Below are 15,333 nucleotides of genomic sequence, written 5' to 3'. Positions count from 1 at the left end.
TGAGGGACACATTGAACAGAATTGGCAAGAGGTTTGCACGGAGACACACAATTCCGTGCTTTTGTTTTGACATGGCTTCTTGGAAATAAATGAAGGGTAATTTTCCATGCGATGTTGAGAGATCCATGCTTTTCCTGGGTTTGAAATATTACACAAAAAAAAACAAATTCCAGTTGCTTTCATTGTTCCAAAATGTGGGATGAACATAGCCATCTCACCCGCCCCGCCCCCCTCCCCCACTAAACATTGGGTGGATGACGGTGGAACAAACTGGCTGGTTGCACAGTACTCACAGTGGGCACCTGCCCAGGCCACCAGCTCTGGCCTACACCATGTTAGGTAAGTCCTTTGGTAAGGTTAAAGCATCAGATACTTGAGTGGGAGGGGAGGAGGAGTGGGGGGATTGTGGGACCCAAAGTGGCGTTGCTCAGGCTGGATTTGTGTAGCCAGGAGGAGCATTCCTGTACACCCCTCCCCCCGCCCCCCCCCTCATCTCAGTGCTAAATGATTGGCCTCTTATCCTGACACTGCGCCCACACTTTTTAGATTCCCTGACCAGTGGAAACTCAGGGTGGGACTTTATGGCCTTGCTCGTTCCAAAACCGTAAAATCCCACCCGAGTTCAATCGACATTCCCATTGTCCTACTCCAGTTGCTACTATTCCCATGGTGGGCGGAGCGGTAAAATTCTGACCAATCTCTCAGCACCCACCCTATCAAGCCCCTTTGGAATCTCAATGAGATTGCCTTTCATTCTTCTAAACTCCAGAGAATATAGGCCCAATTTACTCAGCCTCTCATCACAGGACAACCCCCTCATACCAGTAATAAATTTAGCAAACTTTCCCTGTACCATCTCCAATATAGAGGCCAAACTGGACACAGTAGTCCAGATATAGTCTCACCAAAGCCCTGTACAACTGTAGTAAGACATCTTTATTGCTATACTCCAAACTCCTTGCAACAAAGGAAAAAATGCCATTAGCCCATAAGTACCCCCTATAACTGCTTGCTAACTTTCTGTGTTCCTCCTTGAACATCAACATTTACAGGTTTCACACCTGTTAAAAAATATTCTGTTTTTCTATTTATACTTTGCAACACTAAACTCTATCTGTCATCTTACTGCCCACTCACTTAACCTGTCTCAATGTCTTTGCAGTCTCTCTGTGTCCTTCCCACAGCTTACCTTTCCACCTAGCTTTCTATCATTAGCAAGCTTAGATACATTGGGGGCAGTCTTGAGACCACGTTTGCCGTCCATGGGGCTGGTGGTGGGGGCTCAAAGTCCAGCGAAACCCAGAAGTTGCTTCTGATTTTTGCCGCCCCTCGCAGGCAACGTAATCAGCTTCACGCCTGCAATGGGCGTGATCCTGATTTAAATACATTGCAACACATTTACATATTAATGAACCCCCCCGCCGATCCCCCCTTGCTGTATATTGAGCCCGAGGCGTATTTTCAAACCCCGCTGGCGTGACGTGGTGTTGTGCCATTTACAACAGGTTCATCCAGACCTGAACCTGTCGTGCTGATCCCCCGGAGGCATAAAGGTGAGTTTTACCCAGGCGGAGAGGCAGTGGCCTGACAATGCCCCGCGCACTGCCCCTTGGCACAGGTTGGCACAATCAGGTTCACACCATGCCAATGCCAGCCTGGCAGTGCCAAACTGTGCCAGAAGGCAGTGCCGGGGCAGAATTCAGTGGGAGCCTCATGGAGATGGGGTGATTCATTTATATGTGGTGCTGGGGGTTGGGGATTCTGGTGATGGATGTTTGGTAGCTGGGGGAGAGGTGGGGTGGGGGAAGGGGGGGGGGGGGAGAGGCACAGCCACAGTGGAAGTGATTGCCAGCATTGACTGTGTAGGTGTGAAGGTTGGTGAGAAGGGGTTCCATGTTTTGGGGGGGTAAGGGGGGTTTCCAGCATTGACAATGTGGGTGTGGGGTTGGAGGGAAGGAGTCCGATATTTGGGGGTTAGGAGATCAGGTTGCCAGCATTGACAGTTTGGGTGTGGAGTTGCAGGGAAGAGGCCCAATGTTCAGGGGGTAAGGGGGGGTGCTGCCGGCACTGACCGGGAGGCAGGCTGGTGGTGGAGAAGTGAATGCCAGCTCTGACCTGGTGGCGGGGGGGGGGGGGGGGGGGGGGGGAGGTGGAGGTAGAGGGGAGCCCCTGAGACCTCCGTGGTAGAGTCATGGGAGGGTTACAATTCGGTCTGATTAGGGCGCCCTGATGGCAGTGCAGCCGGGCTTTGCCAGCCTGTTGGCACCCTGCCCCTCTACATGATGGCGTGAAACACGCTCACCTGTTTTTCTGTGAGAGTGTGGTAAGATCTGGAGAGAAAACCAGTGTGTTTGTCTGGAGAGAAACACACCATTTTACTCGCCGGAACCAACACTCTGCCATTTTTTTGGTAAGATTTCACCCATTCTTCTCTATCTCTTCATGTAAGTCAGTAATTGTAAATAGTTGAGGCCCCAACACTGATCCTTATGACCCTCCATTAATCATTGCTGACCAGCTTAAAAATGCCCTGTTTATGCCCAATGTCTCAATTCCTGTCCATTAACTAATCCTCAATCCATACTAACATATTACCCCCAACTCTCTGATCCCTCATTTTGCCTATTAACCTTTTCCGTGACACCTTAGCAAATGCCTTTTGGAATTCCAGTTACGCTGCATCTACTGGTTTCTCTTATCGGGGCTGCTAATTACATCCTCAAAAACTCTAATAAATGTGTCAAACACTACATTACCCTAAATCTCTAACATATGATATTTTAATATTTGCAACTTAGATTATTGTTGAATCTAAATCTAACCAAATTATGACTACATGACTGATATATACAAATAAATTGTTTCATAAAATTACATTTATATTATCAACATCACGTTTAATTCACTCGGGGAAAATTTTGATATAAATTAAATTATTTAAAGAATGTAAATGGAGCATTTACATGGAGACATGTATTTAAAATCTTCCAAGATGTAAAAATGGAAAGTAATCGTCTAATTTTAATATTTAAAATAGAATTAAAAATCAATCGATTGTGTAATTTTCTTATAATTAAGCTAAACTACTGAATTAGTATTAGCCCCAGCAATGTAAATGGATTTTTTTTTGGCTGTTTAAATATTGAAAATATTGTTTCCAAGTAAGTTGTAGTTATCATTACATCATTTGGACAATCTCCTTTTCTGGAAGTGGACCAAGTTTAACTTGTTGGCTTAAAGAACTACTTTCTACGTACTCCATATGTCAAATGGCAAACAAATGTTGCCAGTGAAACATGGCTATCAGTAAAAACAAAACAGATTTTTCAACCAGGAATAGGACTTTCCAAGTTCTCAATCATCCATCTCTTTGAACTCATGTTTCAACACCCACTCCTTGACAGGGCATTTTGAAATTCTAGAATAATAGTTCGCTAAGAGTGTGCTATAAAGCTCAGTTGAGATAATGCTTAATCAACCAAAATTGAAACGTTTTATAAATAGCTCCATTAGAGCTGTGAAGCACAATCTAACATATGTTTATTCCATACGAGCTGACTCCCTATGGCATTACTCGCAGTGAATTGGAAGGTTTCTATGAACATAGGGACTGGCTCTGATATTAATAGAGACTATAACTATGTGTAGCTTAGCAGAAGAGCAGGTTTCCCTCTTGTCGCATTTGGGCAAGACCCGATTAGTGTTTTCGATTCTGTAATTCTGTATCCTGACGACAGCCAGCCAGATTGAGAGGTTGGTAGTGTGTCAGGTAGCCAGAGAACAGAGAGGAGGGAATAAGAGGTCAGTGGGAGCTGGGCGCATCGGTAGGATGGCTGCAGAGATCAAAGGAAGAGGTAACGTGAGGGAATGGGAAGGGAGAGTTCAAGGGAGGAAGAGAGCCGATTGCAGGGGGTGTTGTGGGAGGTGCCTTTTTCAGGATATAGAACAGTACTTCCCAAACATTTTCCCAGTGGGACCTCATTTCAAAGCCTCAGACTTTGTGTGACCTCAGTTGGGGAGGGAGCGGGGGAGAATTTAGCTCCTGGTGCGTGGGTTGGGGATACTGGGTTTGCTTCTGAGGGATCAGGGGAGAAGGTCAGAGTGGTTTATACTTATCTGGCAGGGGTGAAACTATGATCAAGCAGGTAGTTCGCCCAGGATGAGGCTGCCCCATTGCACTTCAGGTGTACTGACGCCTGCGATGTCCTCAAATGCGGGATACCCGACTGTAAAATTGGTGGGAATTGTTTAAACTGCACATTTTAAAAAACAAACACATATTTTACCATTTTAATTCTAAGTGCTGGTGGACTTGAAACTGATAGTGTTTCAGATACGACTTTTAGACCCGTTCTCAGACGCCCCCATACGCACTCTGCCTGAAAAAAAATCAGCGATTCTGCATTGCGCTGCAGAAGCCTGTGGGCGGGGCTTATCGCACCCAAAACACTGCAGCTCCGATCGGAGCCTTCAACTGCTCCCCCCCCCATACCCAGACCGATCACAGCCCCCTACCCCCATTCCCTCACACCGATCGCATGCAGAGAGGCAGTGGCCCCCCTTCCCCCCCCCCACCGATCGCATGCAGAGTAGCAGAAGACCGCCCCTGACCGCCCCACCAGAGAGCCATCTGACCCGCCTCCCTCCCCCACCACCAGAGAGCGATCTGTCCTGCCTCCCTCCCTCCACCGCCCCCCCAACCAGAGGGCGACCTGACCTGCCTCGGTCCCCCCCACCAGAGAGCGATCTGACCCGTCTCCCTCCACCCCCTCCCGCCACCAGAGTGCCATCTGACCCGCCTCCCTACCCCTGCCACCAGAGAACCATCTGACCCACCTCCCTCTCCCCCACCACCAGAGAGCCATCTGACCCGCCTCTCTCCCCGCCGCTGGAATCTCTGAACCTGCCTCCTCAGAAGTTGGAGCACTCGAATCGGACCTTTGCGGACCATGTCTGGTTCGTGCTGAAACTGGACGGGCGAACATGGTGGTAAAGGGGGAAGTTCTGGTAAAGTTGGGCGTCCAGACCATTAATTCAACTTAAATGCATTCAAAAGGATTTAAATTGCCATCGTGCCCGTTTCAGGCACGGTCCCAATCGCGGCCATTTTCAGCCATTGGTAAAGGGGGAACGGCCATGGAGGTGATTGCGGATTGCTCTACTCGCCTCATGCCCGACTTTACCAAGTTTTCGCGCCCAAAAACGTGCGCAACTTGATGGTAAGATCGGGCCCATAACCTTTTGCAAGCTCTTATTACAGCAATAATCAGGCCTCATAGATCTGTCCATTGGGCCCTGCCCACAAATAGAAAAAACGCAAGGATTTAAAGTGACCTTGCAGCTGTTAGCATGTAGTCCAAGCTCCATGGCAATCATAGCTGCCTTGGAACTCACAACCCACTACCCACAGATAGGGAAGCCCTGGGGAAGAGATGGTGGTGGCATAGTGGTAATGTCATTGGACTAGTAATACAGAGGACCAGGCTAATACTCTGGGGACACAGGTTCAAATCCCACCATGGCACCTTGCGGAATTTAAATCCAATTAATAAAAATCTGGAATTGAAAGTTAGTCTCAAACGGTGACCATGAAACTATCATTGATTGTCATAAAAACCCATCAGGTTCGTGGGTTTCTTCTGGGTGCTCCGGTTTCCTCCCACAGTTCAAAGATGTGTGGGTAGGTTGATTGGCCATGCTAAATTGACCCTATCACGAGGAATGGCAGGTGGCAAAATGTGGTAATGGGGATAGAGCCTGGGTGGGATTGCTTTTGGTGCAGGCTTGATGAGCCGAATGGCTTCCTTCTGTACTATAGGGATTCTCTGGTTCACTAATACTTTTTCAGGGAAGGAAATTGCCATCTTTTCCTGGTTTCCTCACATGTGATACCATTCCCACAGCATGAATTTTAGCTACCTTCTGAAATGGCCCAATAAGCCATTCAATTCAAGGGCAGATAGGGATGGACAATAAATGCTGACCTTGTCAGTGATGCTCACATCCCATGAAAGAATACATCTTAAAAATATCAAGGGAGCAGAGATGGGGTGTAATGGAGACCATCTAAGAACAAAGAAAATTACAGCACAGGAACAGGCCCTTCGACCCTCCAAGCCTGCACCGATCATGCTGCCCAACTGAACTAAAACCTCCTACCCTTCCGGTGACCATATCCCTCTATTCCCATCCTATTCACGTATTTGTCCAGACACCCCTTAAAAGTCACTACCGTATCCGCTTCCACTACCTCCCCCGGCAACGAGTTCCAGGCACCCACCACCCTCTGTGTAAAAAATCTGCCTCGTACATCTCCTTTAGAGCTTGCCCCTCGCATCTTAAACCTATGCCCCCTAGTAATTGACTCTTCCAACTTGAGAAAAAGCTTCTTACTATCCACTCTGTCCATGCCTCTCATAATCTTGTAGACTTCTATCAGGTCGTCCCTCAACCTCCATCGTTCCAGTGAGAACAAAGCAAGTTTCTCGAACCTCTCCTCATAGCTAATGCCCTCCATACCAGGCAACATCCTGGTAAATCTTTTCTGTACCCTCTCCAAAGCCTCCATATCCTTCAACTGGAGTGGCGACCAGAATTGAACACTGTATTCCAAGTGTGGCCAAACTAAGGTTCTATAAAACTGTAACATGACTTGCCAATTTTTAAACTCAATGCCTCAGCCGATGAAGGCAAGCATTCCATATGCCTTCTTGACTACCTTCTCCACCTCCATTGCCACTTTCAGTGACCTGTGTATCTGTACACCCAGATCCCTCTGCCTATCAATACTCTTAAGGGTTCTGCCATTTACTGTATATTTCCTATCTGTATTAGACCTATCTAGAGGACATAGGATCCTGTGACGGACCAAACGCTGGGGATGATGAGAGGTCATCTTGGTGGCTTCAGTGGGAAACCTCCTCCACCCACAAGCAACGATAGAAATGTACTTACCGCTTCCAAGCAACTGTCCTAAACTCCCTTCAACAACCAAGTTTCCCAAAGCCCAGGAAACATAAGACAATGGGAAATAGGAGCAGGAGAAGGCCATTAAGCACACCCAACCATTCAGTAAAATCATGGTTGATCCCCTACCATAACTCATGGGCAGAATTTAGGATCTCAATAGGCCCAAAGGTGGGCGAGCTGCCCAACACCTGCTCTGCCACTGATAAAGTTCCAGCAGAGAGGGACAGGCAATGAGCATGACACTCCCACCCTGCCACCCAGTTTTATATTCCCCCCCTACCAAGTGGTGCATCATTTCCATATCACCTTTATATCTCTTGATACCTTGGTGTTCAAACGTCTGACAATTCCAGCCAGTTAATGTTAAAATTGGAACAGAAAGAAAATCCGGGGAATGAAGCCTTATTAAAATATTCAAATGAACTATCCACCCATTTCCCATCCTGCCACTGCGAAAACCACAAATGGATATGTTCCTGGTAGGTTAGGTTGAGACTTTGGACATCCCACCTGACCTAAATCCACCTATTTTTGGGACTTAAAAGTGTCCTCTCACCTCTCAAGAGCTCAATTTTAACTGCCTATGCCTGGTGAAAAATGGCATGGGGGACAGTTAAAATTAGACATCCCCTCTGATCTCGTTACCTTCCGATCTTAAGCTGTTGTTTTCAGCAGGTCTGCAGGACACCCTCAGGATGGGAATGGTCTGATGACGAGACCTGAGCTGGGTGAGGAGGAGATGAGGGGGAGTCATTAGCAACTCTCCCATCCCTACCAGGAGGGCTGCTACCATGTCATTTTTTAAAAATCTGTAAATCAAAAGTTGGTAGGAATAAAATGAGTAGGTTGACTGGTTCACTGCTGTCCTCCAAGGTAAAGAATCTCTGTATAATTACCCAGCCTGACCGATATCTGACCCCAGTCCCTTACCAATCCGCTTGGCTTGTAGCAGTCCATGGGAGGTGATTGAGGAAGCCACTCAGTGTATCAAACCGCTACAAAAAAATAACACCACATTAACAAGGGTGAATCATAGAATCATAGAATCCCTACAGTACAGAAGGAGGCAATTCGGCCCATCGAGCCTGCACCGACAACAATCGGGCCCCATCCCCATAACCCCACGCGTTTACACTAAGGAGAAATTTTTTACCATGGCCAGTCCACCTAACCTGCAGGTCTTTGGATTGTGGGAGGAAACCAGAGCACCTGGAGGAAACGCCACAGACATGGGCAGAACATGCAAACACCCCACAGACAGTGACCCGAGGCCGGTATTGAACCCGGGTCCCTGGCGCTGTGAGGCAGCAGTGCTAACCACCATGTGATGAGAGTGTGGTTCAAGAAGAAAGTCCACCAATTCCTTCTCAGGGCAATTAAGGTTAAGCAAACAATGTTGGCCTTGCACATTCTGAAAATTACTATTTAAAAATTAAATGATAAACGCTGTTGTAAAGTTGCAATGTAATTTGATGAAATGACTGATTTCATCTTGAAACACGGGTGAAATTATTTTTCTGATGTCTACTTAGTAATGTCATGGCTGCGCTGGCTGATTAATCGAGTGACTGAATACCATTATCCCATGGGTGTTGGTTCAGTATTAATATGGTTTAATGAGATAGGAAATAACCAAAACCAAATTGCTACCAATCTGCAGCTCTTAGGCTCTGCTGAAGATTAGTTGGTGACTTACTAAGTCACTAAGACTTACTAAGGAAGACAGAATGGATCCAAGTGTTAACAATAAAATCTGACTTGAAACAGAAAAAGGCAACCTTACTGTGATAATATTACATCATTGGGCAATGGCCCTTGGCATTAATCATTCTGGGTGTCTGGCAATGATTTTCTTAAATATGAGCAGTTGTGTAATGTATTTTTCAATGATTATGCAGACATTGATGAATGTAACATAGCCACCTATTGCCATCACGGATGTGTCAACACAGCTGGTTCCTATTACTGTCAGTGCAACACAGGTTTTCAGCTGGCAAGCAATAATCGCACGTGTAGAGGTAAGCATCTGTTCCTACTCATCCAGGATACCTTGTATTAAGCTATGAGACATCGTCGGCAGTGATTTCAGTATTAGCGTAAGAAAGCTTTTTCCATCTGTTGCCTTAAGAGTATATTAAAAATGCCTGCCTTATATTTGAAGGCATAATTAAAGCTTTGCAGGATATTTCGTAGTCATTTTCCTCCCCTTCACTCAAAAGGTTTACTATTTGTTATTCTGTTGAATGAAATACACAGTTTTATGATTCACATATAACATCAGGTGAAGGAAAAGTTCCGTCCTTTGAAAGTTGATTCAACAACTTCAGCATGAAAGGATCTTTCCGTCTCCATAGTGACATCATTAGAAACTGGCAGTCATTGTATCAGAGTAACTTCAAACCATTCTTTTTTAACATTGTGAGCAATACCCAACTGAAATACTTTCCTACTTGTATTGGCCGAGTTGGCTTAAAGCCACAGGTCATAGTAATTCTTGGTGTTCCAGTAATTCCACAAAGAAAAGTCTTGTAGGCATATAAAACAAACTGCCTTTTATGTTATGATAAGTGTAATGTAAGAAGAAATTCGAATTAATTCTAATGAGTAATTGTACTGCCTGGTGTGGTACAGAGCTATAAAGATCAGGAACACCCAGGGTTCGATCAGAATCTTTATTAAAGTTAATCCCTGCTGGATGGCAATAAAATACCTTAGGTTAGCCTCAGGGCCCTTGGCCTTGGGTGGGAAAAGGCCAGCGAGAATTGCAGTTCAGTGCCTCCTGTTGTGCAACACGTGCTAACAAGAGAGACTTTGGGAGTCATGATCCTGGGTATAGATAGCTCACCGAGAATCAATGACCTGGAATTTCCTGGGAGCTACTTCCACTCTGTCATTATAACATCACCAGACATGGGGCAGAAACCCCAGTCATTACATAGCCGCCAAGGTTTCTGTCGCACTTCCAGCGGTGCAGTAAGTGAAGTGCCAAGGAAGTTCCTGGCCAGATTCTATGTTCATACCTGAAGAATGGCCAGTTGGGCATCATTTGGGCTCCCACAGCCCATGGAACTGTACTTTCGCAAGGTCAGAAGAGAATTGTGAAGGGACTTCTAAGTAAAGCATTATTAACAAATGTCTTATTATTATTTCCTTCTTGATGAGAGGTCTCAAGTCAGTCTCTACATTTTGGCTTTTTCTGTTAGGAGTAAACAAAGATTTGACCTCCAGTACAATGCTGCTTTCTGTAACGTTACAGTAGATATTTTGGTTGGACACCTATAAAAACTGTTTTCTTAAACTGACAATTCAATTCTACGAAGGAAAAATCAAAATAAGTGAAACAATATTTCTTGCAAGACATGACGGAATCTGGAGATTGTTACTATTGCCTTGTGGACTGTCCTGGATAGATTAACACTTGGCTTTCTCTCTGTATAGGGTATCCCAGTCTGAACCTATGCTATTATGAGTGTTGGTCTTCTATTTAAAATGGAGGGGTTGTGTTTGCCAAACGTAGCAGTCAGCAGTCCTTTAAAAATATGTAATAATTTCCTGCAATATTTTGAAAAACATCAAAACGGATTGTCATAAGTTATTGAAGTGCAATGAAAGGATGTGGGCTACTTTTCATGCCAAGCATTGACCATTTTGAGGAAACAATATTTGCCTCATAGGAATTTTTATTTAAAAAGTGCCCTTTTTGGCATCAGCTTGTAATCCCTGTGCCCCACTATTTACCATCCACCACCTTCACAAGTCATGTCCCCTCCCTGATAGGATACACGGTAACACCATCATTGAGTATACTTCCAATATGGGTGACAACTTTTTATGCAACAAATCTTCAGGATTTGGAATGCTAGGTGCATACAGATTTCACTCTATTCTTCAAAAGGGAATTGGATAAACACTTGAAAAAGAAAATATTGCAGAGAAATGGGGAAAGAGCGATGGAGTAGGGCTATGTCTTTTCCAAAGAGCTGGCACAGATTAGATGAGTCAATTGGCTTCCTTCTTTGCTGTAATATTCAATGATTTTAGGCCCTGAAGTGATTCCATAGAAAGCAATAAGGTGGTGGCAACTTCATTCAGATCGGAGAGATACTTTGGAAGTATCCCATCTTGGGAAACCTCAATGGGAAACCTGCATTGCTGGACTCCAATGGGCTATTCCCAGGTCAAGCACCTCCCAGAGTGATTTTCAACTTGGTCTGAAATTGCAGCCCACCTTATGAGTTTATAAACGCACTGGACTGCTCCCTATCAGTCACATTGTTTCACCAAAGTAGCAGGATTGAATACCCACTCAGCACTCTCCATGTTCATGACTTTTTACAAATATACCAGTTAAAGTATGTTTAAGTGAACTGGTCGAGGTTCTGGGAAAGAAGTTTGTGAAAGAGCTGAAAGACAGTCTGCTCAAAATGTCCCTCAGAAAAATGGATCTGTAACATTTCATTTTAAGGTCCCTTAAACGTTTCTGTAATTTTATTTGCAAAGAATCATTTTGCTGAGATTTTGAATGACAATTACATGTTTTCCTTTCCCCTTTAGATGTTAATGAGTGTGAGACAAGTGCTCCATGCGATCACCAATGCTTTAATATTGTGGGTTCGTTCATCTGCCAATGTGAGCAAGGATATGAATTAAATCCAGACAAAGTTACATGCAGAGGTAACAACATGTAGGATTATTTATGCCAATAACTCAACCAATGTACAATAGTTTGGCTTCCTCCTGTATTGTTCATACATAAAAATGAGAAGGCTATGACTTTGGCCATTTAGTGATGCATACAGCCAACAGAATAGCTGAGTATGTAGGTAACATTGCATACTCCCTGAACCATGATAGGGTCCCTTGTCCTCACTCTACACCCCACCAGTGCCCACATTCAAAGGATCATCCCCTGCCATTTATGCCAACTCCAGTATGATGCCACCATGAAACACATCTTCCCCTCACCCCCCTGTCAGCATTTCTGCTCCCTCCTTGACACCCTGGTCCACTCCTCCATCACCTCCAATCCTTCATCCCCTTCCCACGACACCTTGCCTTACAATTGCAAAAGGTGCAACACATGCTCCTTTACTTCCTCCCTCCCCACTGTCCAAGGCCCCAAAGGCTCCTTTCAGGTAAAGCCAAATTGCTTACACCTCCTTCAATTTGGTTTATTGTATTTGCTGCTCCCAATGTGGTCTCCTTTACACTGGGGAGACTAAATGCAGACTGGGTTACCATTGCTCCTTTGCTCCATCCACAAGCATGACCTCAACCTTCCACTGCTCACTTGCCATTTCAATTCACCATCTCACTCTCATGGCAGCAGGAAGATGATGGACACTCCAATGCCCATCCTCCCTCATTTTGTCCAGTCTCCTCACCTCCAACTCCATCTTCAGATGGCTGGGAAAAATCAGCCCTGTGTCTCCTACATGACAATAATGACTACACAGATGGTCAATGATATGACTGCACAGGTGAACTCCTTCCCTCACATTTGCTGGACAGTACAATAGGACTAGCTTGGTCTGAAAAGTAACAGAAATGAATTTTTAGAATGCCAATGCTCTACATACTGTACGCCGTGCACAAGGCTTCTCTGAACCCATGAAATCTTCTGTCAGTCCCCAGTTGAAGGAGTGGTGCCATCAGTCACTTCTCTTCTCCCAGAAACAACCCTGACATATTGCTGAATACTACAGATATAACTGATTGCTACAGAGCAAAAGAATCATAGCAGCTTCTAGAAAACATGCATTCAGGTGTAGAATGATTTGGCTGTAGAATGATCTAGACAGCCATATGAACGGAGTGGGAATGGAGGGATACAAAAGAATGGTCTAGTTTGGACCAGGGAGCGGCGCGGGCTTGGAGGGCCGAAGGGCCTGTTCCTGTGCTGTATTGTTCTTTGTTCTTTGCTGGCATCACTCATCAGCTGCGTGTTCACAAATTATAACCTTGATTTACTTAACTCGAGGCTGCCTGGAAATTTCCCGTTACCTTACCTTTCCAGCTGCTGACAGCACTGTACCTCTGCTAGACAACAACTTCAGATCTGGTGCCAACAACTGATATAATTCACTTACTGCTTTTGAAGGAAAGAACTGCCTTCTTACAACACTGCCTTTGGGGAAATCCACATATGATTTTATTCTATAGAGATCCCAGCATTGTATCTACAGGTAGTGCCTATCAGAATTCCATCTCTTTGGATTCATTCATTGGTTCCTCTTTATTCCCACTGATTAAATTCCTTATTTGCTTTGGTGAATTTTAACCAAAAATGCCAGGATGTCAGTGGGATAATTTTCTACTTCTGTCACCCAGTTGCAATACCAAGTGGAAGCAGATGATGTGCACAGTAGTTAGATGCAGAATAAAGACCAAACCTCAGAACATTATCTGTACCTTATTGATGTGAAGGAATCCAGTTGGCCACATCTGTACGTCTCAGCACATTCCGAGAATACAGTTGACGTGACTCATATTTCACAACTGTTCATGTTCAGACATCATCGGCAAGAAAATATGAACTTATGCTGCAAATTTTACATTTTTTAAGACGCTATAAAATGGTCTCTTGTAATGCAGATGTTGATGAGTGTGCCTACTCGAGCTACATGTGTCAGTACCAATGTATAAATGAGCCAGGACGATACTCATGCCTCTGTCCCGACGGATACAAGCTCCTGGGTTCAAGAATGTGCCAAGGTAAAGAATCCAAGCAATAGTTTCTTCTTTCCTATATTAGAGAAATAAATGCTGTTTTGGATGCTGAAAATCTCAAATTATGTCTTGCATTTAGTTTGCCCCCAGAACATTAAAATGACTCAAAGCATCACAGCTCAAAGGTACCACAAGTCCCTAAAATTACAAAAATGATGAGCAGCTTAGATAGTTACTACAGTTTAAAGCTTATTTATTAGTGTCACAAGAAGGCTTACATTCACACTGCAATGAAGTTACTGTGAAAATCCCCCAGTCGCCACACTCCAGCACCTGTTTGCGTCACTGAGAGAGAATTTAGCATGGCCAATGCACCTAACCAGCACGTCTCTCAGATTGTGGGAGGAAACCGGAACACCTGGAGGAAACCCACACAGACACGGGGTGAACGTGCAGACTCCACACACAGAGTCACCCATGCCGGGAATCGAACCTGGGTCCCTGGAGCTGTGAGACAGCAGTGCTAACCACTGTGCTATGTTAACCTGATGTATTCCAATCTCCAATTGATTAAATGTTAACTAGTCAAAAGTATCCAATGAAAGCATCCAATCATCAATGAATAATCAACACAAAATTAAAGTCAAAATTGCTAATTTTTTCAAAGATGCCTTTCAAATAACAGAAAATGCCACAAAACTGATTAGTCAACTTATATAGAATTACATAGAATGCATAGCATAGAAAAGACCATTCAACTCAACTTGTTCATACCTGTGTTTCTACTCCACATGAGCCAAATTCCACCCTACCTCATCTCACCTTATGTAACCATTCCATAACCTTTCTCCCAATGATTATCTAGTTTCCCCTTAGATGGGCCTATCTATTTGCCTCAATTACTATTTGAGGTAGCAAATTCCAGATTTTAATGACACTCTGAGTAAAGAGGTTTCTCCTGAATATCTTATTCAATTTATTAGTGACTATCATTCAGGAATTTATATTTCATCCTTTTTCAGTTGTCATATGGCTTTTCACACTACTAACTACATACACTTCAAATGAATTTGTAAGATTTTATAGAAATAAACTATCAAAGAAATTACTGAAATTAACTGTAAACCTACTTATTGACCAGATTTTGCAGTGTGAGACATCTCATGATGTGGTCCATTAGTTTGACTTGCTTGTGCATGTTTTTGCTTTAAAACATTTTGCCCACAGAGCTGCTGGAAGTGTGAGCTGAGAGCAGCGCAGCAAGAGGGACAGTGCAGTGAGGGCAATGGGATGTCTGAGACTTTGTTGAATATTTGTCTCTTTATCCAATAAAATTTACAGATTAAGAAATCTGTGAAGGTGGCTGAATTTGAGGGGGCAAATTCAGTCAAATCAGGTGCAGACAGAGAAATGATTCCATGATTCTAAATAAAAAGAGGGAAAAAAAGATAGGAAAATCTGCATATTCACCTCCTATTTCTCATTTCTGGTGCAGAGAATGAGTCCAAACTTTCAACTGTTCTTCTCTCTCCAAACATTGGCTGGACTGCTATTTATAAAGGAGATTATAAATAAGCACTGAAAGGTTCTAAAAGGGATTGTTGCAGACACAACGGCCCTCATTTCACCGGCACACCCGCCCCGAAATCAGGGAGGGCGAGGCTCGCAGAACACATTCTCTGTTGGCCTCAGGTG

At 44.3% G+C, this 15,333-nt stretch overlaps 1 protein-coding gene and 1 pseudogene across 1 annotated transcript in view; both read left to right on the top strand.

The window, feature by feature from the left end:
• Positions 1 to 15,333, top strand: part of LOC144504820 (EGF-containing fibulin-like extracellular matrix protein 1) — a 109,556-nt gene that overhangs the window by 80,384 nt on the left and 13,839 nt on the right. Inside the window, exons 6-8 of the mRNA XM_078230569.1 lie at positions 8,868 to 8,987; positions 11,524 to 11,643; positions 13,564 to 13,683. Of these exons, the coding sequence (XP_078086695.1) occupies positions 8,868 to 8,987; positions 11,524 to 11,643; positions 13,564 to 13,683 (360 nt within the window). The remainder of the gene's footprint in view (positions 1 to 8,867; positions 8,988 to 11,523; positions 11,644 to 13,563; positions 13,684 to 15,333) is intronic.
• LOC144504946 (U1 spliceosomal RNA) lies at positions 4,109 to 4,259 on the top strand (annotated as a pseudogene).

The sequence above is a fragment of the Mustelus asterias genome, chromosome 15 (genome assembly GCF_964213995.1).
Source record: "Mustelus asterias chromosome 15, sMusAst1.hap1.1, whole genome shotgun sequence".
NCBI lineage: Eukaryota > Metazoa > Chordata > Chondrichthyes > Carcharhiniformes > Triakidae > Mustelus > Mustelus asterias.
The sequence above is the reverse complement of the archived record's forward strand: the minus strand, read 5'-3'. Positions and strand labels throughout refer to the sequence as shown.